Below are 26,069 nucleotides of genomic sequence, written 5' to 3'. Positions count from 1 at the left end.
AGGAATGACTATGGTCTGTTGATTTCTGATGGATATAGTAGGAGCAAGTTCACAGAAATGTTGCTATATTAGGTAACTTTCTTTGGGTAAAGTAGGAACATGTTGGAAGTTAAGCAGTTATCTTAGGTTAGTTGTCTTTTTCTTACTCCCTTGTTATGGTCTCTTTGAAATGTGCTTTTATTGTATGGTTGTTTTCTTTTTAACTTTTTTTTCATACAGATGATTTAAAACAGAAGGGAAAGTTAAAAAAAAAAAAAAAAAAAAAGAAAAACAAGGAAAAAAAAAGATGTAGTGCCCCCTTGAGGAGCCTGTTGAGAATGCAGGGGTATTCGCTTACCCCACCTCCATGGTTGCTAACATGACCACAGACATAGGGGACTGGTGGTTTGATGGGTTGAGCCCTCTACCACAGGTTTTACCCTTGGGAAGACGGTTGCTGCAAAGGAGAGGCTAGGCCTCCCTATGGTTGTGCCTAAGAGCCTCCTCCCGAATGCCTCTTTGTTGCTCAGATGTGGCCCTCTCTCTCTAGCTAAGCCAACTTGAAAGGTGAAATCACTGCCCTCTCCCCTACGTGGGATCAGACACCCAGGGGAGTGAATCTCCCTGGCAACGTGGAATATGACTCCCGAGGAGGAATGTAGACCTGGCATCGTGGGACGGAGAACATCTTCTTGACCAAAAGGGGGATGTGAAAGGAAATGAAATAAGCTTCAGTGGCAGAGAGATTCCAAAAGGAGCCGAGAGGTCACTCTGGTGGGCACTCTTATGCACACTTTAGACAACCCTTTTTAGGTTCTAAAGAATTGGGGTAGCTGGTGGTGGATACCTGAAACTATCAAACTACAACCCAGAACCCATGAATCTCGAAGACAGTTGTATAAAAATGTAGCTTATGAGAGGTGACAATGGGATTGGGAAAGCCATAAGGACCACACTCCACTTTGTCTAGTTTATGGATGGATGAGTAGAAAAATAGGGGAAGGAAACAAACAGACAAAGGTACCCAGTGTTCTTTTTTACTTCAATTGCTCTTTTTCACTCTAATTATTATTCTTGTTATTTTTGTGTGTGTGCTAATGAAGGTGTCAGGGATTGATTTGGGTGATGAATGTACCACTATGTAATGGTACTGTAAACAATCGAAAGTACGATTTGTTTTGTATGACTGCGTGGTATGTGAATATATCTCAATAAAATGAAGATAAAAAAAAAAAAAAAAGAATAGTCAGAGAGATGAAATATTACTGAAGATGGAGGAGGGGGCCACGAGCCAAGGAATGCAGGTATCTCTAGAAGCTGGAAAAGACAAGGAAATGGATTTTACCCTAGAGCCTAAGAAGGAACCACTCATACTGACATCTTAATTTAGCCCAGTGAGACCCATGTTGTACTTCTAACCTACATAACTGTGAGATCATAAATTTGTGTTAGGCCACTCAAGTTTGTGGAAAATGTGTTACAGTAGCAATTGGAAACTAATACATTAAGAGACTTTCTTAACCATTTATTTATTTTTTTTCCAATTGGGCTTTTGTACAATGACTCTCAAACAGATCAAAAACTCAATCAAAAGAACAAATCTTTCCTAACATTTCATTAACAAGTGCAGATCAACCACAGCTACAAACTTAGGTTACAGAACTGGTTTGTATGTGTGACAACTTCCCTGAGGCAGCCCACCAATTTATTAAAAAATGCCATTCCTAGGCCTTCACCACTGCTACATAATAATCACAAATGCCTAATCTTGATCACTTATTATATCATGCAGTTTTATTTCCCCATTTCATACTGACATATCATGATACTTCATTCAGTTAATATCAGTAATTTAAACTCCTCTCATATTTTAAGAGGACATGCCTTTTCCATCTTCTAGATAACTAAACCCTCTTCAGAGCTACTTTTACAACAGTCCAGGCTGGGTGGAATAATGCTTAATATATATATCCTTACACCTTTTGAATAAATGAAAAGCAGCAACTCTTATCCTCCAGAAAATGCAAGAGGTTTAAAGACTATCCTCCCCCCCACCCAACCTAAATGACTTCCAATCTTTTCAGGGTCTCTCTTCCAAATCAGAGCTTTTCAAATGCTCCAAATAGAGATTAGAGATGAAGTTGTCATTCCTGGAGGAAGCTTATGGGTTTAATCCAAAGAGGTCCATCCTAGTGGAGAAATTTATTTGGCTTCTCATGTTTTATCTAAAGAATTCAAATTGATTTTGTCTTCTTTTACTTTACAGGCGTCCATGTCTGTTATAATTACCAAATATAAGGAACAAGCCAAGACTAACTCCCTCCTTTTCCCCTTCCTATAGATTTGTGTAAATCTGATGTTGCAGAAGGAGGAGCCAAGTTTATCCACACATAGCATTTCCCACATACCCCCCATTTGAGCCATATGGCTGGACATATCCTATTTTTACTGTTCCTATCTATATATTTTTCAACTTATGTTTCTACTTGATTATCAGGTCAATAATCTAATATTTGGCCTTTGACAGTGGCACTAAAGACACCTTGGAAAGACCTTAATTTAAAGGCACATGGATAGATCATAAAAAACAAAAATGCCTTTCTTAACCATCAAAATCACAGACAAGTCTAATGCCTTAAGTTTTTTTTCATAGTGTAGGAGGTATTGGTGAAAATCTGGGATGTCAACCAGTACCTTATGGAAAGGATCCCTATGCAAAAATGATTTCATAAGATCATCCTTGAAATCCGTTGCGAACATGAGATTGCTTCATCAACTGTGATCAATTTTTAATACACTTCTCTCAACCAGCTATTTACTCAAGAAAGATAGAGAGGGAGAAAGGGAAAAAAGAAGGCAAAATTTAAAAACAATTTTGCTTTGGTTACATTTCTGATTTTTTTGTTCTAATTGTGTCTAGAACTGTCACTCACATAAAAGTGGAAAACTGGTCTCATTATAATTAAGGAAATATTTTTGGTTTTGCTGAACTTTTAACCCCGAAAGTATCTGTTATGCAACATTATACCAAATAAATTTACAAAAGCAAAACCGAAACCCCAGACACACCTGTGCACACACCCTGCACCTCTTCTTTCTAGTTATTATTTTCTACTGAAAGCAGATCCTAATACAATTTCACCTCAGAATTCAATGACTACATGATTTTGAGTATGTGACATGCCAAGTCCACACTGTGCCCCACAGGACAGCTCCTGCCTCCTGATTCTAACCAGCTGGGAAGAGGTGACAGGAGGTGAAGGCGTGAAGTAGACCCCCGCCCCGACGGGGTGTGGCTGCCAGCACTTCACCTCCTGGGGGAGCCAAGCCTGCCCAGCAGGGAAGTTCTAAGTGTGAGCCTTGGAGACTAGCCTAAAGTCCTTCAGGCCTTACTTCCTTAAACTGTCTCAGGGACCCTTGGGAAGAGGGAATAGGGAAGAAGGGGGTGTCTGTCCTTGCAGAGGCCATTCTCCCTCTGGGACCCCTAGAGCTGCCCTACTCCAAGCCCCCTGCTGCTCTTCTAATTCTATCCTCGCTCTCAATATTATGGTCTATGGAGGGGCCTGTTGGAAAGCATCGCCCAGGAATGGAAGGGATTAATACGGGGCCCAGGTCAGCATTACATGGTCCAAGGGAACAGAATGCACTGAGATGAAAATGGCAACTACCAGTGTGGCATGAAGTGCTCCTCTTTTAGTGACAAATGGGTGATCGGGTCACAGGCATACTTCTTTAGCAATCAGATGGTGGTTTTTGCTTGTTTATTGTTTTGTGTGGGTGGGGGTGGAGAGATGTTAGAAAAGCCAGCTGTAGGATCTGAGAACTGCTGTAATCCTGCTGGCTCCCCCACAAACTGAGTGACCCGGGCCAGGTAACTGCCTACAATATGCCCAAAACAGCTGTGAAAACCTGGTCCCTTCACGGGATCAAAGTCATCAATTTCAGGTCACAGATCATTATCTACTCAGTATTTCTTCTTACAGAAGGCAAGGGCAACCAAGTAAAATCACCCTTTTCTGTCTTGTTTTTTACATTTTAACATAGGGAAGGGACTAGGAGAATCAAGAAGTAGGAATCAAGATATGTACAAGAATACATATTTGCATATTATAAATGTTTTCATATCTCAGATTTTATTTAATTCTATCTAATATTTATCCAAAGAACCATAAGGCAGCAAGGTGATTTTTGCCGAGTTTACCTCTGCACCATACAGGTTTAATACAGAAAAGTAGTGAGGCGGGGTTTTTATTGACAAATAAAAGGCAGCACAGCTTGCTATAGCAGCGCGCAGGGCCACCGGCAGAGCCAGCTCAACACACCGAGCTGCCCGTCCGTGGCGCACTAAGGGGTTAGGGGTCAGAAATGCCCATCTGTTCTCTTTGTAAGCAACTGATCTACACTCTGCAGCTCCAAGCCCCTGGGAAGTGACAGCCAGAGACTGCCAGCTCTTTGAACAGGAGGGACTCAGCCAACACATGGTTAAGGGCTCGCTCTATGTTCATTTTCTAACATATGTCAGTGGTCTGGCCGTGTAAGGTTTTACCGAATCAGGCAAAGTGCATGAAGGATATCCAGAACTCAATCAAGATATCATTTTATCTGCCATCCCTATGACTTTATGAACCTAGGGAGTATATGAAAGAATGCAGAATTCTTGTCAAGTTCAAAGATTATTGAATTTAGGTGGAAAGACATTTGCATTATTTAAGAAATGCAAAATCTAATCAACTGATCCACCCTAGGTGGGAATTAAATGTTCTTGGCAGAGGAACTGTTTTTGTCCTTAAAGAACTGTTATCTCTCAACTCCCCAAAACATTTAGAGAAATGTTTAAGAGAGGCAAGACCATGGAATAAAATTTTTTGTGCTATTTGTTACTTTATTACTTGCCCTATTTAATTGAATTTGGCCATTTAGGGTGACAATGCTATAAACAAAATTTTAAGCGCATATTTGAATTACATATTTACTCTCCCAATTTAACGCAAATTTATTGGATCTATACTAGAACATTAACGAGAACTTGAGGATCATTTTTATAAACTTAATTTATTAGACTTAAAATGATCACTGACTACTCAGAAAGGTTTGATTGATTAATTCAGACAACTGAAGTGCTCGACAAGGAAATAAAATATACTGCATTTATAAATATGGTTTCACAAGCAGAAAGGTGTTTGGGTTTATAAAAAACTGGTAAATAGAATCAAACACTATTATATCCTTTTAATGATTGTTAAAATTTATTAGGTTTATAAATGAAATAAAGCAGAGAAGATGCAATAAGCAGAAATTAAAAGGTTAATGAGCAGCTAAGGGCTTGAATATTTAGCATTCACAAGTTATATCCATATGCTTAAAACCAAAGCGTGCAGCCTACAGTAGCCGCTTCTGAGAAGGTGAGGGCTCACATCAGTAATATTCAGCACTCCAGAGACCTCATCCTTTGTGTGCACAGCTCTACCAGAAGGGCAGGTGAGCAAGGCTGGAATCCAATGCCCCGTTGGGGGTGGGAATAGCTCCTGGCATTCCTAGTCCACACTCAGAACAGTGTTTCTCACAATAAATAAGTAGCGGCCAGGGACATTTGGAAATAAAGCAGCTCTGCAGAAACGTGAAAGGTTTTCTGAAGGTGGGTCTACCTATTATTTACAACATTTCCATCTGGGGAAACATGTTGCACATATCTAAGGATCGCCCCTCCATTTACAATCTAGTGTCGGCGAGAATGAATGATGAGGCGTACCAAATTCAGACAGCCATCTAAAGAAGCAGCGAGGCCTAAGATATCATTCCATGAGGAACCAAGAATTAATATATACCTTTTACATCATAAATACCCATCCCAAACCCCCCCAGTCTCTCTTTTCTGTGATCGGTAACTGTTTATTAAGGATAATTGCATTCAAATGCAGCTGGACTATGAGCTCCCACAGGTGAAATTCCAAGTTAAATACAGTCCTGGAGTGGAAAGAAAGGACGGATAGAGCCCTTAGCCTTGGGCGGTTCTGGCAACCAGTGCTTTGGACATAATCACAGTATATGAGCAGGAGGTGCCAGGGCATACTTAGCTATGTCCCATAATTTCACCAACAACATTTAATAGCACTTAAGGATCCTAGGATGCATGCAAATTGATATTCCCTGTTCTTTTCTATATTCTATTCTCATATTGACTGCATTGAATCTGAAATAAAGTGTACAGACAGATGATGATCTAATGCAGTAGCTCCATCTAGTCCCCGTGTTCCTGAACAGTGATTCATTCATTCATGTGAATGAATATTTACTGATTGGCATCTCTCTGTCAAGAAACCCACCATACCCAGACATTGTGCTAAGGGTTGGGGAGCTAACTAACCGTCAATTGAACAGACCTAGATCCAGGTGTCCATGGAGGGTATGTTCTGGAACCCATTGTTTGGCTCAGGGTTGGCTCTGGGCCCCAGAAGAGTTGGGCAAAGCTCTTCTGAGCCTCTGGAGCTCTGTAAGCATTCCTCCTTTGCCATGTCCCCTCAAGACAACAGGAACCGGATACAAAAGCCATGACCCGTAATGACTGCCTCTCGGGAAGTCCTGTTTATTTGTTTATGATGCTTTTAAATAACGATCTGGACTCTTTTCTTGGGAATGATTTCCTTCCTTATTCCAGGATCCCATCTCTGGGCAGGATACCTCAGGTGAAGACAAGGAAGGTGCTACCTTGACTTCAGTTGAAGCCAGGAACATCAACTAGGAGAACCTGCAGAATCTTACAGTGCAAGCATATCTGACTGGACAGATGTTCACCGGCAAGAAAAAGTAGTTTTACTGTGCAGTAAAAATTGCAGCAGAGCACAGCATCCAACAAATGGTTATTTTCAAAGTTTATACTGGGCTTGGTGAGCCAGTGCCAATATTTATTCTAAAGCACTTCTTTTCTCAAACCCCTCTGTTTAGAAGCCATCAAGTATCCCACAGCTTAATAAACTCCATGTGGCCGGTGGAGCTATGCCATCCACTTCCCTGATATCTGCAGCCACACTGGAACGAGAAGGGCGAGGAGGCTGAGTTCAACACTGCGAATTCCCCACAATCCCAGGTCAACAAAGAAAGAGCCTAAAATGGCAGCCTTGATGCAGGGGTCAGAGAGAAAACAGAGGCCTGAGGGTAACAAAGAATCCACAGCCTGCTCCATCTATAGTAGCATAGCACATTTTTCTCCTGGCTTCCAAATGGATTTCTTTTTCTCTATTTCCATGCAAAAGAAAAAAAAAAAAAATGAAGCCACAAAACACAGTGGGCATGAGTCACAATAGCTAAATTTTCAGATACATCCTAAAGAGTAATTATTTAATGTTCTCTGTGTGTGTGTGTGTGTGTGTGTGTGTGTGTGCACGCGTGTGTCTATTATACACTTGGGGTGGGGAATCCACAATGTAAGTTTAATGTCTTCTCGGTACTGACCATCAACTTCAGTTCTCCTTGTATGATAACAGCAAAGTATATTGTCCATCTGTCAGTCTTACATGGGAAATCATGGCAGTTGCCATCCATGATGTCAACCTAAAGGTGCCCAGACTTTCATGCACCTCAAATAAACATGCCCAATGTCCAAAATGGAGCTCATAACTTCCGCTAGGCTCTGCTTCAGAGCAAGCCATCACTATTCCCCCAAGTCAGAAAGACCTTGTGTTGTCTCCTCCCCCAGTCCCTCCATCCTAGCTCTCAACCCCAAAGGCTCTGAGTGAGGTTTTTCCTCTTCCTCTCAGGCCAACCCTTTGGGTTCTTCCATGTAGTGGAGTGAATGGTGAGCACCACAAGATTTGTCTATGCCCTAATCCCTAGAAACTGTGACTGTGAACTTTTTGGGAAAAGGGTCTTTGCAGATAGAATTATGTTAAGGATCTCCAGATGAAATCATACTGGATGGTCCTGGTGGGTCTTAAATCCAATGACAAGTATCCTTATAAGAGACAGAAAAGAGAAGAGGTCATTTGACAATGGAGGCAGAGACTGGAATGCCATGTCTACAAGCCAAGGAATACCAAGGACTACCAACAATCACCAGAAGCTCAGACGGTGGCATGGAATGGATTCACCCTCAGAGCCTTCCGAGACAGCACGGTCCTGACAACACCTTGATTATGGACTTCTGGCCAGCAGAACTGTGACGCAATAAATGTCCATTTCCTTAAGCTGCCAAGTTTGAGGGGATTTGTTATGGAAGCCCTAGGAAAGTAATATAGTCTTTATATCTTTCACCTGGACAATTGCAACAGCCCTCTAACTAAGCGTTCTTTTCTCATCCACATCCTGAGAAATGTCTTTCTAAAGCACCTATGTCCTTCCCTCTGCATATAAACTTTGAAGGTCACACTGTGGCTATAAGATAAAATCTAGATTCCTTAGCATGGCACAAAGTTGCTCACCACAACTTGTCCTCACCTCACCTTCTAACCTTTCATTCTGCCACTCACCTCGGGACCTGCAGTTACACACAGGTTGCCTTGGAAAAACCCCTGATCTTGGATGTTTGCACTTTATGTCAGCACTTGCTGTCCTCCCAGCCTTGAAGGCTCTCTGCCCTTCCTTCTTCTCCACCTAACAGACTCCTACGACTTTACCACGTAGCTCAGGAATCCTCTGTTCTGTGAGGTACATCTGACTGACCCATTTCCTTTTCCTTGCTCCCAAGGATACTTAGTCATCTCTAGCAGATAAGTAATGATGATGCGGCAGGGCACAAGAGCTCTACCTCCCCATGCACATCCCATCGCAGCCCTGACAGTGGTCTCCCTGCACAAGAGTGGTGGTTTACTCACTCCCCTCTCCTCCGACACCTGTCACTGTAGCTCGCATTTGGGGGACATGCCATAAAAGCCCGTGAAATTAGAGAATTAAATAAATATCACCAACATATTGACCTCTCTTTAAGACCCATGTGGATCCATCCTACCATGCTTTTCTTCGATTCCTTTTGAACTTAAAGCTCTTTCCCTAAACAAAGTCTCAACAGCAGAAAGAGCCATCCATCCTCAGCCCTCTGAATGGATCCACCTAAATGCTGGGCACATTGAGCCACTTGAATTGCTTGTAATGGTTGGCTATCAACATTGTTCAAATGGCCCAGGAGTAGACTTTAAATGCTTTTATCTGGCTGCTCTCCACCAAGCAAGGTCAGCACAACTGGTTGAACAAGATGGGTGCTGAGATATGGCCAGATTTTTCAGAAAGGAACAAGTTTATCCAGGCACACCTTGCATTATGACCACATAATCAAGCACCGAAAAACCAAGAGGGTAGAAGGCATCACATTTTTCACAGACAAGGTTGCAGACCCAAAAGATCTTTCTCTTGAAAAGTATTTAAGGTCCAGTTTATGACAAAATCTCTGACACAAGGATGTAGGAAGATAAGCTGGAAAAAAGCTTACATGAAGACTATCCTCTCACCAGCTCCTTTCTTACTGAAACACACCTGGGTCATAGAACTCTGCAAATTCATCCAAGTGAGCACCAAAATTCAATGACTGCTACCGATCTTCCTGGAAGTAACAGCTCTTGAAAACAGTTGAATTTTGTGAATTGTTGCACCATTTCCGGAATTTGTGAGAAGAGGCATGAGCTGATAGTTATCATGGTCACCCCTCTGAAGTTATGTTGCTTGAACTCACAAGAGCCTGGGTTTTCCCGCCTGTGAAATGGGTGACACTAATAATAATCATATGCCCTTGGCTTGCTGTGAGAGTTAAAATGAGACACTGCATCTAAAGCACTTAGAATAGCTCGAGGCACATGGCAAAAGTTCTCGATATTAATTGCTATTAGACCAGGAAAATGGTTGAAAGCCTAAAGAAAGGCAACGGCTGCTGGAGTAACATGTAAATGGCTTAGAAATATTTAGGAAGAAGCAAGTACTTGGAAAGTTTGGATGGAGGATAGGGAGAGGAATGGAAGATAACCGTGAGTTCCTGACCTGTGCGGCCCATGGCGTCACTGGCGTATGTGGGGAATGCAGAAGAGCAGAGCTGGCAGGCACTATAGGCTCAGTGTTTGGCACTGCCCCTAGGCCACTTGGGTGGGAAAACTTGGTGGTGCCTGGGAAATGCACACGGGGACTTGAGAGGCGAGGCCCTCAGGAAAGGTCCAGGGGTCACAGAGCACAGGTCTTAAGGGAAGCCACTTCCCCACACATTTAGAAGACATCACCCAAAGAGAGAAGAGGGTCCGCAACAAAGCCCTGGGAACACCAAATACAAGTGAAGAAGAGAAGGATATGAAGATGACAGAAAAGGAACTCCAGCACAGTGGATGAGATAGAGATTTCCAGGTAGAGAGAGGGGCAGTGCCACATGCAGCAGGAAGTTCTGACAGTCTAAGAAAAGAGCACCTGCTAGATCTGGCCATATGGAGGCCACTGCAGTCTTTGTCAGAACAGTTTCCATGGGCTATGGGGCTGAAGCTGGTCTGCAGTGAGGGCAAGAGGAGAGAGGGAGGAGGGATGTGCACTGTGGCCTGCTGTGTCAAGAAGTTGGGCTGAGAACAGAAGCAGAAAGAGAGGAGCTAGAGCAGGGCAACAAGGTCAAAGGAGCACTCCTGGTTCTGTTTCAGTTATCAACTTGTCACACTCTAGGCTGAGGTGAATATAAGCATAGAAACCAAAGAAACCGACCATGCAGGAGAAAAGGAGCAAGTACTCTAGACCAAGAGCCTCAGGAAGGAAAGGCCAGGGTCCCTGTCCAGGTGAAGGTACTGGCTTGAACAGGAGGAAGGACATCTCAATCCCTGAAGGGAAACAGGAGGTGATGTGTGCAGGTAATGGGAGACGTCCCCAAGCCAAGACACTGATGAAGGGGCTGGTTCCAAAGGACTTCCTCAGATTCAGGACCTATCACCAGCCTACTCCGTGTAAACCATAAATGCTGCAAGTATCAAGATAGGTCCTTTGTATGCATTATTGCACAGATTATTCAGCAGTAGAAATGAACAATACAAAGATGTTAAATTCTTCAGGCTACTTCAGAGAAGTACCATCCCCTCACTAAGTGGGAATATTATTTTACTTGATCTACTAATCAACACTACCGGTAAAAAGAAGGGCCGCACAATACATTCAGATGATTAAATGTCCATTGTGAAATCACGTTACTGCACTAAGGGCACTGGATAGGGTATTAACGTGGACTTCAATCTGATTATTTTTATATTTTGATAAGTCTGCAAAGTCCTAGAAGGGGTCAGGTGCCAAGTGGGATATGCCGCGGGTCAGAAGGTGTGGTACGTGCTGAGGTGAGGGGCCAGCAGTGACGGGAAATTGTCCCACATCGGTAGGGTGAGTAAACTGGCCAGGAGACCAGCCACGCTACATTTCAGAATGTGGCTAATGCTGTCCCTGAGCAAAGCAGTTCTGGGAGGTCAGTAGCTGCTCTCTGTCCCTCATTTGAGATAAAACTAACACAATCCATTTTGGTTAGGTGATCCTTTAGGAAAGAAGGACTGAGGATTATACCTATGCTAAAGGAGGGCTGGCAAAATGTCAGATGTGACCACGCGTGTCAACATATGGCAGAGACCACCCAGGGCCGTGCGTGATGAAGCTCCTGGGAGTGGGAGCTAAGAGAACTGGATTTTCACTGGGCTCTCCAGCAGCTCCCAGGATTGTCTGGACTCAGTTTCTCTGTAGAGAAGAACAGATGCTGCAATTGCAAGTCTCAAATCTGATCATGATTCTTTTAAAATGCCAGTCACCTAAATACACCATATTAAAAGCTCATATGTAGTCATCAAAATGTCCATACCAAGGTCAAAATGTAGGGTTGCAAAGGGTAGTAACTCAGCTGAACTTTAAGCTTCCCTTGATTATAGGTAGTGATCATGCAAATAATCATCATCATCATCATCATAATAATAAAGGAAGTATTTATTTCAGCCAAGGAAATGCTTTACATTAAGGTAAATGAGGGAAATAAGAGATGCAGAAAGGCAACAAGAATGCACTACACTGAAATCAACAAAATATTTAGTATTTAATGAAATCCATGATTACTTGTGTCCAGAACAAAATTATGACTACACTTTGCTGCCCAAAATGTTTCTTCAATAACCAAATGGTTTATTTTAAAAAAGCAAGAACTAAAAAGTTTCTAAACAGGTGGAGTTGAGGGAAATAATAAGAAGAGAACGCTGTAAGCACATGAACAGTGCCCTATGAAAAGGTCAAAGCTGGGTGCAGGAGAACGGGAGACACTTGGTGGGCACCACTTTAAGATGTCATCTCATCACTTCACTCACCATCAAGCTCCAACCCCAGTCTCCTAAGATGGGGAGCCTTGGAATAAGAAGAGAGGAGGCCAACCCATGCCCAGATGTCTGCAGAGATCAGTCAGCCAAGAGGTGCAATTAGAGCATCTTTCACCAGAGCCCCGGGGGGATACAGCTGATGAGGTTACTAGGGGACACTGAAGCCATGCCTAGTCAACATACAGTGAAATACAGATGTCAGTGGCTGCTGTTTGAAGAACCTGAAGTTTATTACTTTTTTTTTTTTTTCAATCTTTTGACCTCCTGACAAAATACCAGCATCCCTTTAAAAGAGCACCAAAAGAAAATTTTGTAGACAAATGTCTTTCCAAATCCTAGATGGCTGGCTAGAACTGCACCATGTCAAAAAGAAAAGGAAGTGACTGAGGAAAACTATGAAGTGGGATCTTTCTTTTAAGAATCTGTTTTCTGCTATCATATATCTTACAGATCCCTGAGGGGTATAAATTGCCACGTAATTTTCCAGAAAGCTGAGGGTTCTGGAACTGTTTACTTCATACCTCTAAAGTAAAGCTTCTAAAGACATACTTTTTTACATTGTTTCTTTAAATAGAATCCATAGATTACTACTTAATCTCTTGTGTTTTTTTAATTTTAGTGGTTCATGCTTAAGACTTAATCCTCAACTTTTAGTTTTCAAGTATATAGAAAAATGACAGGAGTAGTACAATAAACACCCAATACCCAATGCCCTTCACCTGTATCCTACAATCATTACTACTTGGCACAGCAGAAACCAGGACACTTCCTCCCAAAAAACAAGGCCACCGTTCTAAGCAGTCATAATACCACTACCAAACCCAGGCAAATCAACAGGAATTTGATAACATCACCCTGATACCCAGTTCATTTCACAGCTCTGCGACCGACATGCCATGACCGCAGAAACCTCCTTGGGCGCTTCTCAGCTGGCGAGGCTGTACAGATTTTATGGCTGGTGTACCAAGCAGAAGCGTCCATAACTGTGCTCCCCAGAAGCTGGTACTGGCTGGTTGTTTAATGAGGGCAAACACCACTCTTACACTAAGTTAAAGACTGTTCTAAGACCTTTATAAGCATTAACTCTTCCAAGTTTGAAACAAGCTTTGAGCTTAGTACTGTATTTTCTTATCCCCACTTTCTCCAAACACAGATTTTGTTAAGCATCTTGCCAACCCAACATCACCCCTCTGGTTCTGACAAGCATCTCAGCTGGGACTCAAACCAACAGTCTCTCACCTTGAGGGACCCATTCCCCAATTTCTAAAAGGCTTCCGCTTTTCCAACCACACATTCTCTTGCTGTTAAACAGTACAACTTTCCAGCCACAGTATTCTATTGTCATCACGATTTGGGCAGCCTCCTGCATCAGCAAACTCAACTCAGCTACCCCTGCCCATTCAAACTGAGTCTACTGCCTGGAAGCACAGAAGCGGCCACACAAACACAGACAGATCCCAACCTCTTAGTGGTGTTTGGGAGACAGGCTGCTCAGTAAAGAAGTTTTTGAGAAAGGCAGAAAATTCTTTTCTAGCCTTCTAAGTAGCAATGATCAAGAATCAATCTACTTTTCCAAAGCTGCGTCTCAGTTTGGAATATTAAACTCACCTTTTCACTGCCTCTGGCTAGCAGCTCCTATCTGGGGCCGTGCAGACAAGTTAACACTTCCATCATGACAGCAGATTCTATTGGGGGAACATAGCTGGCTCAAGAGCAGATGGGTGGGCGGCTCTCATCGGGGACAATCTACATCTTCTAAGTGTGTGTGATGGGCTACAAGAGTGGAGAGTGTGTGTGATGGGCTATAAGACTGGAGGGAAGCCTGGTGCCTCTTAGGCTCTTGTCTCTAAGGCCTCCCATGAGTTAGACATGCAGACTACCACCAGACCCTCCCATCTGCAAAAGCTACTGGGAGTCAGTCATACAAACTTTGTCTCTGACACGTTGTATGATCTGCAACGTGTTTTAAATAGAGCACCCTCAATTCCAAGAGGGCATGTAAGTCAGCTTAGCTCCTGGAGCTAGGAGAGCAGTCAGCATGTCAAGTGCATGGTCTGCTGCTGTGAGCAACACCGAAGGAACTTCCTGCCAGCCAAGGGCATTGCGCAGAGAACCATTTTCTTCCCACACAGGATACCTTGCTGCCCAGTTACTCTGTGGGCAAATATCTGACTACTGACTGTATGCATCCCGGGGAAGGACAGGAGAGAGGCCCATGTCAAGGAGAATTAAGAGAGGTGGTGATAAACCAGTCTCTCTCTAAGTTGAGAGAGACCAGAATCATGGGCCACTTTTGCAAAGCCCAGGGATGTATGTGCATTAGCATGATTTCATTTTCAAGGAAACCGCCCTTAGACACCAACGGCAGGCAATTTTACACCACAAATATCAAAACCACGAAACCAAAGCTGCCTCCCCCTCCCATTTTAACAAAATTAAATAAGGCTTTTAATCTATCAGATGTTGCACTCATTAGTCAACGGTATTCACTTATACCTGAGGGTAGGAGCTTGATTTTCAAATATAACTCATTCCGATATATTGCCATTTTACCTTTCAGGCTGTACGTAAATAACTTTTCAAACATTTTGTCCAAAGGTTTGAAGTCACCTGGGCAGCTGTATAATTACGGCTTTCCCAGTGGACATGTCTCAGGAGGCATTATTTCCATCACTCTTTCATTTTTCATTAACTCCCCATCTACTCTTGTACAATGAGTAAGGATCCTACTACAAAGTCAGAAGTAAGAGTCCCCAGAAGACTGCCCTCATTTCAGATGTCAGCTGCAAGTCTGGGAATCTGCAGTACCACCTTCACTTCAGACCAGCTGTCTACAAATTCAGGGGTCCCCAAGGATCCCTCAGGTTCGATAATTTGCTAGAACGGCTCACAGAACATGGGAAATGCTATATTTATAATCATAGTTTTATCATAGCGAAAAGATAGACATCAGAAGCAGCCAGAGGAAGAGAAGCATAGGATGAGGTCTGGGAGGGTGCCGACGGGAAGCTTCCGTTGTGCTCAGCACATCAGTGTGTGGCAGCACTCTGCGCACTGCCGGCCGGGGAAGCTCGCCGGGCTCTGGTGTCAGTTCTTAATGGGGTTTCCCTGAGAAGGCATGACTGAATCAGTGCCTGCATGGCTAGACACCCCCTCCAGCCCCACTTACCTCCCTGGAGGTGGGGATGATACAACAAAGCTAGAAGCCCCAATCCCCTAATCACGGAGTTGAGTCGGTCTTTCTTGAGCAGGCCATCCTGAGTCATCACAGTGGCGTCAACTATCAAGAGGTCCACCAGGAAAAACAAAAACATGCCAGTCACCCTGGGAAATTCCAGAAGTTACTTCCCAGGGCAAAGGCCAGAAATCTGAGCTGAGGACCAATTTTTTATTATACACCCTGCAAAGGAACAGAGAACAAGTGACATTTAAATCACAGTGATTTTAAAAAAGAAAGAATACAAGTGAAGAGCAAGTAATCCAAAAGATAAGAGAGCCCAAATAATCCCCCAGACCCAGCTTTTCAAGGGAAAGAAAGGAAGAACAAAGGAAGGCCTGGTTAGAGAAAAATGATGGCTGCTCTCCCATGATTCCACCCAGTTTGTTCAGCTAAGTATCCAAATAAAACCACAGTATGAGGCTAAGGAAGCTAGGAGAAGGAACATAAGGTAAGGGTGTTTTACACCTATACTGACAGAAATCATCTGAATATTTTAGTCATATTGTCAGCTTCTCTCATTTATCTGCACTTCAAATCACACTTACTTCTAGATTCAGACACAAGAACAGCTGTGGTTGACAACTACCTTGAAGTAGCAGAACAAACTCAAAGTTGACACAGTTCAGGTGTATTAGAAAGCAGAACCCAAGAGGACTGAATGTACCAACTTTAGTCCACAATTCAAAGCTTTTTTATTATTGACAAATTTTCTCTAACATATGATTTTGTCTATTATTGCCTTCCCCTGATCCCCCCCCCCAATCTTACTTGGAATCATTTTGGACCTTTATTAGGAACACCTGTGTCTCATGCTGGCTGTATGAGACATCTTTTCAGTTTCCAGAAAAAAAAAAAAAAAAAAAAACAAATTCATTGATTCACCATAGCAAGGAAGGCAAAGTCATAGCCCCTTCCGTGTTGGCTCACACCTTAGACTGGTCTCAAATTTCAGTTACTCCTTTGCAGATGAGGGAGAGAACCTAAATTTCACCCAGCAAGGTGAAATGAAACCGAAATGTGCATTGTGGGTTCCCAGATGAGTCAGGGCAGAGAATTGGGGGGGGGTGGGGGGGGGGAGGCACTGCATACTTGCCCCAACACCCAGAAAGAGACCCCAGTGCACACAACAAGGCGGGGGTGCAGGGGGTGTAAAAGAAAGTGTGTGCAATCATTATCTCACTGCAACTGGGATCTCTGCAAGTTGAGGCTGAACAACCTACATAGAGACATACCCAATGACCCTTTATTCTGTTCTACTCCCACTTCCCCCCACCCCCCATGCCCCCTGCAGCCAAGACACTTAATAATATTAAGTGATGAGAAGCAACCGATGGGAAAAGTCCATCACCTCCACTTTCACACCTCATACAAGCAATGCTGGGTCAAAGGACAAGGTAGGTTTTTCAGAGAATGAGTCTAGGGCTAAAAATAGGGAAGTTCTATTTTTGTCACCAGCTGTATGGATCTTGCAGCTTTCTAAAGAAATTAGCCCAGGTGAAGTTATCAAAGGAATGGCAGCTTGAGGCTGGGTTCTGACCACTGACTGGGCACAGTGGTGAAATGGCCACATCAAGCAGTGATTCCCGGGGTGCCGTGCTCAGAGAACACCTCAAAGTCCCTACTTCTGGGGGCTTAGGGTATGGAAAGTAGGTACTTCCAAACAATCAGAAGTGCTATTACTGTCCTGGAGTGCGAACAGGGACGAGCAGGCCATATTCCACTATGTCAAGGTGAAGAAAAGGCCAAACTGTGCTGCTATGTAGGCATGGTAAATTATAACCAATACCACAAATATTCTTATTTCCCCTCATATTCAAACTTATTTATTTTCCTGATCTTAAAAGCATTTTAATAAGCTTCCTTTTCATTTTTTCTTTGCTGAAGGTATAAAAAGCTTAAATAATTATTGTATCAGATCCTTGGAAAACACAATTTGCACACATCAGAAGCTTCCTAATTCATCCAACTTGATAATATTCACCCTCGGCGGGGGCTGCCCACCACAGCTGTTCTCAAAGCAGCAGACAGTCTGGGTTGCCTCCCACAGCTCTAGGCCTGTCCTGTCCATTGCACGGTCACTCGCTCCATGTGACTACTAAGCCCCCGAAATGTGGACAGTTCGAACTCGGTGCTGTGAGCATAAAATAAAGACTTGGAAGCCTTAGAATCACAGGCCAATGCAAAATATCTCAATGATTCCTTATATTGACTACATATTGAATAAGAGTATTTTGGTTACATGAGATTAGATAAAAACATCATTCAAATTAATTTCATCTGTTTCTTTCTGCTTAATGTTACAACTAGAAAACTTTATGTGACTTGATTATATTTCTATCAGCCAACTCTGCTCTAGACAATAAACTTTCTTCTCCTTTAAAGAGATTGGGCCCATTCTTTGTGCTCCCAATTTTTCAGTTTGCCTACCTCAGGTAATTACATAGTACATAATATCCCTCGACTATATGTTTAGATCCTGCTTAATGCCTGTCAACCTTCTTCCTTCAAAATCTTGTCCTAGTTCCTAGGTAATCAGCCCCCACGCCCCCACCCCACTTCTCTTTCTCTAAATTCTATTTGAGAGGCAAAATGATAACCTAAACCATAACTGTTACCTTGTGTCAAGAAAAACAGAACCCCAAAGTATCTTTTCTTGATTGAAAGGAAGTTATGGCATCATACATTTCAAAAAAAGTATGTACTGGAAAAGTATACTGGTGTTCTCCTGAACATTTCCACAAAAACCTCCCTTTACTTCCTCATTCTCTGATTAAACAAGCTCCCCTTGTAATGTATGAATTTTGATGAAACTATTTGGTTTCAATTTTACTTCCCTGAGAACTCCAAGTACTGAGACTATACATTGACAAATGGAACTTCCTGGGGAAATGTACTCAAAATTCTCAAGACCAAACCTACTGCAAAAGAAATCATTGCAAATTGACGATACATTTGCTATGCAAGCAACAGATACATTGGAATAAGGCACTACAAAACTGGAGCAAGCCTAATTTGGTAGATTAAACAGGGTAAATTTGTACATTTTGGAAAGCTGTCCTTTATACAAGACGTTTTGTAAAAGAATAGAACAAGCAAAGGCAAATTTCTGAGAAAGTTCTGCAAGTCTTGCCACCTCAAAGAAGAGTTAGGGAAGGAAAGGATAAAACAGAGAGAAAATAAGAACAAAAGAGCCAGGTCTTATCTTCTGAAATTACAGTAATTTTTGGTTGACTAGTTCAGAGTATTGAGTAATAGTGCAACTTGCTTTAACTAGGAAAGAAGAGGACTTCGGTTGACGACTACCCCTGAAGTAGAGCCACAAAAGCCACATTCATCACTTCAGGGAATCTAAAGAATTCAGTGTGAATCTAAAGAATTAGATTCAGTGTGAATCTAAAGAATTCAGTGTGAATCTAGAGTCAGATCGAAGCATCGAGTTCATTTAGAAGTTTAATAAATTTAACTGTAACGAGACACTCAGCTTGTATTAAAATTCATGAGACTCCCACAACAGGTTCTCTGGACCTTTCATTAGAAGGTAAGAATTGATTTAACAATTTAACTTCTTGACCACCTGGGTAGGAAAACTCATGTCTACAAACTATACTGATGAATCCCAGAAGCTGCCTGAAATTGAGTCATTTCAAATTTAGTAGCTGCCTACACTATTCTTTCCAATTATGGACTTAGAGATTATTTTTTGTTTTCCCCTTGGAATCCCTTAGTTTATATCCCTGTGTCCGTAAAACCAAGATGCTGGATTTCTGTGCCTTATAAAACAAAACAAAACAAAACAATCTCACTACTGAATCATAGAGAAATATGATCACCCAGAGCAAGGACATACCCAAAATTTAAGATGAGCACAAGGTCATTTATATTTATAATCAGATCCATGTAGGATCATTTCTCTGTTTGGTTCCTTATTAGCTGTGTGACCTTGGACAAGTAACGTTGCCTCTCTGAGCTGCAGTTGTTTTTTCCTAATCAGTCAAATGTAAATTATTTCCTCCTACCTCGTAGGATGTTAAAATGAAGCAATGCGGTATGTAAATAAACCACCAGTTCATCAGTGCACATAAAGTATGCAGGGATTTTTATCGCCCTATGAAGCCTTCTGGTGCAGGGGATTAGAATGCGGGGTTTTTTAGTGTCAATTCTGTTAATGCTTTGGTTAGGCTTTAGGGCAGTTGGCTCCTGAGTTGAGTCTGTTTTGTTTGAACTGGACTCTGCAGCCCTGGCCAAGTCCGGGTCCAAGGCCACGGGACGGAGTAGCACACATGTGAGGATGGTTAACCCCTGGGATGCACAGAGGGATGCTTCTCAAACTTCCAAACACTCTGGACAAAGTGCAAATTCTGATTGGGCAGGGGCGGGGTGGGGCCGGAGGTTCTGCATTTCGCAGCGGCTCCCCAGGGATGCCGAGGCTAGTGGTCACTCTGAGCAGCCGGACCACTTGGCAGCCCACCGGGGGCCCGACCGTCCCGCGCTGAGCTCGGCGGGGCGCGCGGCAGCTTCCCGCTGCTCCCCGGGGACGCCGCCGCGCCCCTGCCGCGACCCCTCGGCGTCGCCCGGTGGGGAGCCAAGGCGCCGGGTGGACAGCCGCTGCCGCGCAGGACGCCACGGCCCACGGCCCTCCCCACCCAGCAGGTACCCTGCCGGCTCTCGTGCAACTGGGGAAACTGAGGCAGGCAGGGCCGCCCGGAGCGAGGTCGGGGCGGGAGGCTCGGGCGCGCGGGTGCAGTCTTGGGCGGGAGGGGGGGGGGTGTTCCCGGGGGCTGCGCTCCCCCCCGACCCCCGGCCCCTCCCCCGGCCTGACCACCAGAAGCGGGCGCCACGGCCCTTCAGACGCCGCCGCCGCCGGGACCGGGCCTGAGGCCGCCCGCCTTCCCCTCCCCTGAGATCCCTCGCGGGAGTTGGCCGCACGCTACCTACCCAGAAGGAGGCCGTCCATGTCAAAGATGAGGTGGGTGACGGGTCGCGGCGGGGGCAAGGGCGCCGCCATGGTGCCGCCTCCTTAGCCAGGTGGGGGATGGGAGGGGACGCGCGCGCCCGCGCGCCCTCCGCTTTTGCTGCCGCGTGCGCGTACGCGCGTCCCGGGCCGCTCGCCGGGTGTCCCGCGCACGCGCAGCTGGGCCGATCCGCGCAGCCGCGGTGGGCCGGGATGCGGGGCGGGCGGGCGCGTGCAACACATTTATCTCGCCGCGGAGCCCGTTCTGTTCACGCTGGGCTGGACTGCTCTAAACAGGGCCGCGCAGATGTAAGCGACGGGGCTGGTGGGGAAGCTCATGGCTGGAATTTGGAAACGACGTGATGTAAGGACGGGGGACAGAGTCGCGAGCCTCCCCGATGGGATATAAGTCCCTACCCCGGCTCTGGAGTCCGAGGGTATCGCCCGCCCGCAAGCCTCTCGAGCGGCCTGCGCCAGGGCCGTGCGCGCATGCGCAGTGAGCATCACTGCGCACCCCGGGCAGGTGCCTTCTCCCGAAACCAAGCCCCGGCCCACATCTGATAGGAAGGGACACAAGGAGGACTCTGGCATTTTAAAGAAGAAGAAGAAAAAAATCTATTGCTTTTGCCTTCCTGTATCTCATCTGTCATTGGCTGCTCAGAGTTTCTTTTCTTTTCCTGTCCTTTCTGAAAAGCATTTATTGCATTATTCTCAGAAATGCCTTTTTTCCCCTGCTTCTCTTTGTTCGTTTACAGTGCATATACAAGTTTAAGTGTAAGGATAGCACTTTTCAAGAAGCAGAAATAAGACATGTCTAGAGACTTTTAAATGTAAGGGTGTGTGTATGTGGTTAAGCACCCAGACTTTGGAGATGCCTGGATTCTACAAGATCGCTTATTAACTATGATAGACGGTGGGTCTCTGAACCTCGGTTTCCCCTTGATTAAGTCACCCAGCAGACATTGGTGGGGTGCCTGCATATGCCATCCTCACCAGCTGGAGTGTTTTCTTTCTCCTTCCTGATTTATTGCCCTTCTCTGAAAACAAACAGACATGCAAACAAGAGACTTATTTGCTTATTCAGTAGGTCAGAAGAGTATTTTGAAAGGAAAAGTGCCCCAACGCCAGGATTAGGAATTCAGAAGTACAGTGATAACCCACATGCTTCGTCTGGGGTAGCTGGTGCCTTAGAAGGAGCTTACGGAGTGGCCTGACGTTTGAAGACCCCCCAAATAAGCAAACACACAGAAGTAGGTGATGAAGTTGCCCACCTTCCTGGAATTCAGGGTACATGGAGAAGGTCACGTTTGTCATGCTTCATTGGCTGCAGCTCTCGTCACTGCTTTTGGGAGAGAAACCAGTGGGTTCACTGCTGGACACCAAGGGGCTGGCAGGGAGGCCCCCCAAACCATGGCTGAAATGGCAATGTCTCATGTACACTGCAGCAGAAATGCATTGGAAACCCTCTGTGGACTTCAACTCCCCACACATGTGAAGACATAGTTCAAATTATTATTTTTTACAGTCTTATTTTCCATGCTCTTCAGAAACACATCTCTATATAAAATGGCAGATACCCCTTCACTGGGAAAAAACAAAAAAGTACTTTAATGCTTCTTTGTCACAAGACAGATTGGAAAAAAATGAAAATGTGTTCTGTTGAAGTGGTTTGTGCACAAGTAACTAACTAGATGCCCTTTAAAGCTCTTCATAATTCTCCCAACAGCGAAAAATGAGCAGTTTATGTTTGGAAATTGTATTTTCCTCCTGGGACAATAGCTTCCTTTCTCTGACAACTTTAAAGTGCAACAGAGAAAATCCAGTAAGCTGTTGTACAGTGGTGTCAGAAGCACATTAGCACCGATGGAATGAATAAAAAGATGATCCTTTCTCACAGAATATATAAACTTAAACATGCAATTTATTGCCATGTATATATATATATCATTCTATATAGCCATGTATATATATGTATATATATATATCATTCTATATAGCATCTTAGCTTATTTTGGGTTTCTTATTTTGCTGTCTTGGTTCAACTGTCTACAAAGGTATACCTTTTCTTTGCCTGTGTTTGTGTCATCTGTTGTATTTGGAAAGCTGCTTATAATATAGGTTATCTTTGGATATAATCCCAGTCCTGAAGTTTGCCGTCAGGGCTCTGGTTTCCTTACTCCTACCTGGTCCAAGAGATATCAGGTTGGCAGGCAATGCCATTCTTGCATTTCCCCAGCCCTAGAGCTGCCAGGTCCACTGGAGCTGGAAGGGACATTGAGTCCAGAATGCCGGAACACTTGAGGCTACTGCTGGCTGAATTCTTCAGGCTTTCCTGGGAGTCTGGCGATTCCATTATCCTCTTTGCAACTGCAAATGTCCCTTTGCTCAGCATTCCTTTAGCTGTGGAACTTGCCTGGGAGTGTCTTAAGACCTTATCGGGGGCAGGATGGTGGGGGGAAGGCATCCGAGGTACTGAAATCTTCACTGAAACTCTCATCTGTTTGATAAGATTAAGTCATAAATAGCACATACCAATAAAAATTTAAAACACCAACATCTTAAATGAGTCCTGCTTTTTCTGGTCTGTCCATTTAGAGACTTGCAAATTCATCTTGCACATTGCAGACGAGATACTCACTTGCTAAGGGGATATTTACTTCATTCTTTCCCCATTCAGTGCTTTTCAGATTTTATAACCCATGGTCCTTTAGTTACTTCTAAGTGAGAGTGACCAACTCATCCTGCTTCGCCTGAGATCTTCTCAGTTTTACCACTAAAAGCCCTGCTTCCCGGGAGACCCTTCAGTCCAAGGCAAGCCAGAGCAGCTGGTCACCCTGCTCTAAGCTGCCACCTCAAGTAACATGCAGTTAGAATCTGCTTGAACCAACCTTCTCCCATTGTAGAAAACTGTTAGCACACTTGTCCAGCATTTAAAGCAATAGGAGGCTATGAGTGGGGGCACATGAATGAATCAGTCTTTCCAGGAGATGGTGATCCATATATGCTCTGAGGAATGGAAATGGCAGATTATTCCTCAAACCTGCATGCCTCAGTGTCCACATGGGCCAACATTTCCTCAAAGAGTTCAGCAGGTAAACTCAATGGTAGAACAGCCAGGTATTCAGGGAGACTTTGGAGGCGTCCCACTTGGACCGCCACATGTAGTTAGGTACCCAAAGAACTAATTCCTGAATTGAGCTTTAGGACCCTATGGAAGCCAATTGCTGGCTTATACTTGGTTCTCCACCTTGGCATTATTGACAATTTGTGCTGGACAACTGGTTGTTGTTGGGGGCAGTCTGTGCATTGTAGGATGGTCAGTAGCATCCCTGGTCTCCACCAGATGCCAACAGCATATCTCTCCCCACAGTTGTCACAACCAAAACGGTCCCCAGATATTGCCAAGTGTCCCCTGGGGGGCAAAGCCATCCTGGTGGAAAACCATGGCCCTAGAGAAGCATACGTATGTCCAACTCATTGATTAATGGATTGGTTGGTGACACGTGAATATCTATTCATATATATTATATATGTGTGGTAATGTCAAAGGAAACAAAGTTACCAATATAATCAAAAGCTGTAGGTTTATTGAAAGAAACTGCCCAAGCAGGGAGATCTCAGACTGGGCAAGTTGGAGCAAAAGTTTCAAAATAGCAAGCTGGTTCCAGGGGCTTACAAAGGCAATGAGAGGATTTTCAAGTGGGAAGTTATGCTTGGTCATCATTTGAGTTCTTCATTACACAGGAGGGTCTTATACTGGTTGATAGAATATACTTGTTGTTCCGGTTTGCTAATGCTGCCAGAATGCAAAATACCAGAGATGGATTGGCTTTTATAAAGGGGGTTTATTTGGTTACAAAGTTACAGTCTTAAGGCCATAAAGTGTCCAAAGTAAGTCATCAACAATCGGGTACCTTCACTGGAGGATGGCCAATGGTGTCCGGAAAACCTCTGTTAGCGGGGAAGGCACGTAGCTGGCATCTGCTCCGGAGTTCTGGTTTTAAAATGGCTTTCTCCCAGGATGTTGCTCTCTAGGCTTCAGCTTCTTTTCAAAATGTCACTCTCAGTTGCTCTGAGTCCCTCTGTCTGTGAATTCCTTTACACGACTTCAGTGATCCAATTAACACCCACCCTGAATGGGCGGGTAACACCTCCATGGAAATTATCCAATCAAACACTTCACTCACAGTTGATTGAGTGACATCTGCATGGAAACACTCAATCAAAGAATTCCAGTCTAATCAACACCAATAATGTCTTCCCACACAAGATTGCCTCAGAGAACATGGCCTTTTGGGAGACATAATATATCCAAACTGGCACACTTGTCCATTTTTAGTAGCCTCTCCCTACCAACCAAGACCAGCTAATCATTAAATGTTGCAACTTTTCAGAAGGCTGCACTTTCTCAATTTGCATTTGTCCTTGCTCAATTTTTTATCTTCTGAAAAGTCCCTTCCATTCCTTGGGACAGGAACCGCTGCCGGCAATTCCCAGTGCAATGGCAGTTTGTGTTATTTAGCAATATGTGTGATTCTCGTAGCCAGGAGGGGCAGGCAGGATGGGGCAAGAGCTTGGAGGTTCTGCCCTGCACATGGAAGCTTTTCCCCCGCATCCCGTGCCAGGTGCAGGCATTCATGACACAATCAGAGGGCCTTCTTGGATACAAGAGGGACAAAAGAGCCGACAGCACGTACGGCTGAAAAATGACATGACAAATGCGTTTTTTATAACATTTTCCTTGACAAAAACGTGCTCTTTGATTCTTAGAAAATGGGTCCTTCCATGCTTGTGACACAAACGAGGAAGTGTTTCACTAGTTCCTTGTTTCCTTAGAGATGTCAGAGTACTAAAATGACTGTAACTCAATGGCTGGGTTACAATGTTTTCCTTCATGTATATGTATATGTATGTGTTGGTGTGTACATGTCTGTACATGTGTGTGCATATATATAGAGGGAGAGGGAGACACACATTTATTATAGGAACTAGTTCACATGACTGTGGGAATTCTCAAGTACAGATTCCTTACAGCAGACCTAAAGCTGACCTCAAGCTGGAAACTCCAATGAAGATGGTGTTGAGTTCCCCAGGAAAAGCTGGCTGGCTGAAGTAGGGGCAAAAATGCTTCTTTCTAAATTCTGAAATACTTAGTTCTGTCTTTTAATACCTACAATTGATTGGAATGCTGAGGACAGTCCCCTTTGTTGATTGTAGATGCAATTAGCTGTAGATGCAGTCCACTGCCTATCAATGTTAATCAGTGTTTGCTTGGCCAAACAACTGGACACCTCTTTCTCACTGGCTCTGCACAGACAGTACCGGTGGGCTGTGTCTTGGTTTCCTAGAGCTGCTATAACAAAGTACCAGAAAGTGGGTGGCTTAAGACAACAGAACTCTGCTCTCTCTCCATTCTGGAGGCCAGAAGTCTGAAATCAAGTGACAGCAGGGCCATGCTCCCTCTGACACCTGTAGGGGAAAATCTCCCCTTGCTTCTTCCAGCCTCTGGTGGTGGCAGGCAGCCCTCGGTGCTCCTTACTTGGGGATGCATGGCTCTGGTTTTTGCCCAGTCTTCACAAGGCCTCCTCTGTGGGTTGCTATCTCTGTGTGTCTCCTCTTTTTATGAGGACACCAG

General features: G+C 44.1%; 2 protein-coding genes across 9 annotated transcripts in view; one reads left to right on the top strand and one right to left on the bottom strand.

The window, feature by feature from the left end:
• Positions 1-20,571, bottom strand: part of LOC119522832 (pseudouridine-5'-phosphatase-like) — a 224,551-nt gene extending 203,980 nt beyond the window's left edge. For 3 of the 4 annotated variants that reach the window (XM_037821501.1, XM_037821500.1, XM_037821498.1), the window contains exons 1-2: positions 20,419-20,556; positions 15,433-15,663 (exon numbers count right to left, since the gene is read on the bottom strand). In XM_037821501.1, coding sequence (XP_037677429.1) covers positions 15,433-15,577 — 145 coding nt within the window. In that variant the 5' untranslated portion in view covers positions 15,578-15,663; positions 20,419-20,556. Of the gene's footprint in view, positions 1-15,432; positions 15,664-20,418 lie in introns of all 4 variants that reach the window. The other variant, XM_037821499.1, reaches the window with a different exon arrangement.
• Positions 19,868-26,069, top strand: part of STS (steroid sulfatase) — a 646,106-nt gene continuing 639,904 nt past the window's right edge. For all 5 annotated transcript variants that reach the window (XM_037821492.1, XM_037821493.1, XM_037821494.1 and 2 more), the window contains exon 1: positions 19,868-20,133. The gene's annotated coding sequence lies outside the window, so the exon portion shown is untranslated. The remainder of the gene's footprint in view (positions 20,134-26,069) is intronic.

This window comes from Choloepus didactylus, chromosome X (assembly GCF_015220235.1).
Source record: "Choloepus didactylus isolate mChoDid1 chromosome X, mChoDid1.pri, whole genome shotgun sequence".
Classification (NCBI taxonomy): domain Eukaryota; kingdom Metazoa; phylum Chordata; class Mammalia; order Pilosa; family Megalonychidae; genus Choloepus; species Choloepus didactylus.
This window is presented reverse-complemented; position numbering and strand designations above follow the sequence as displayed.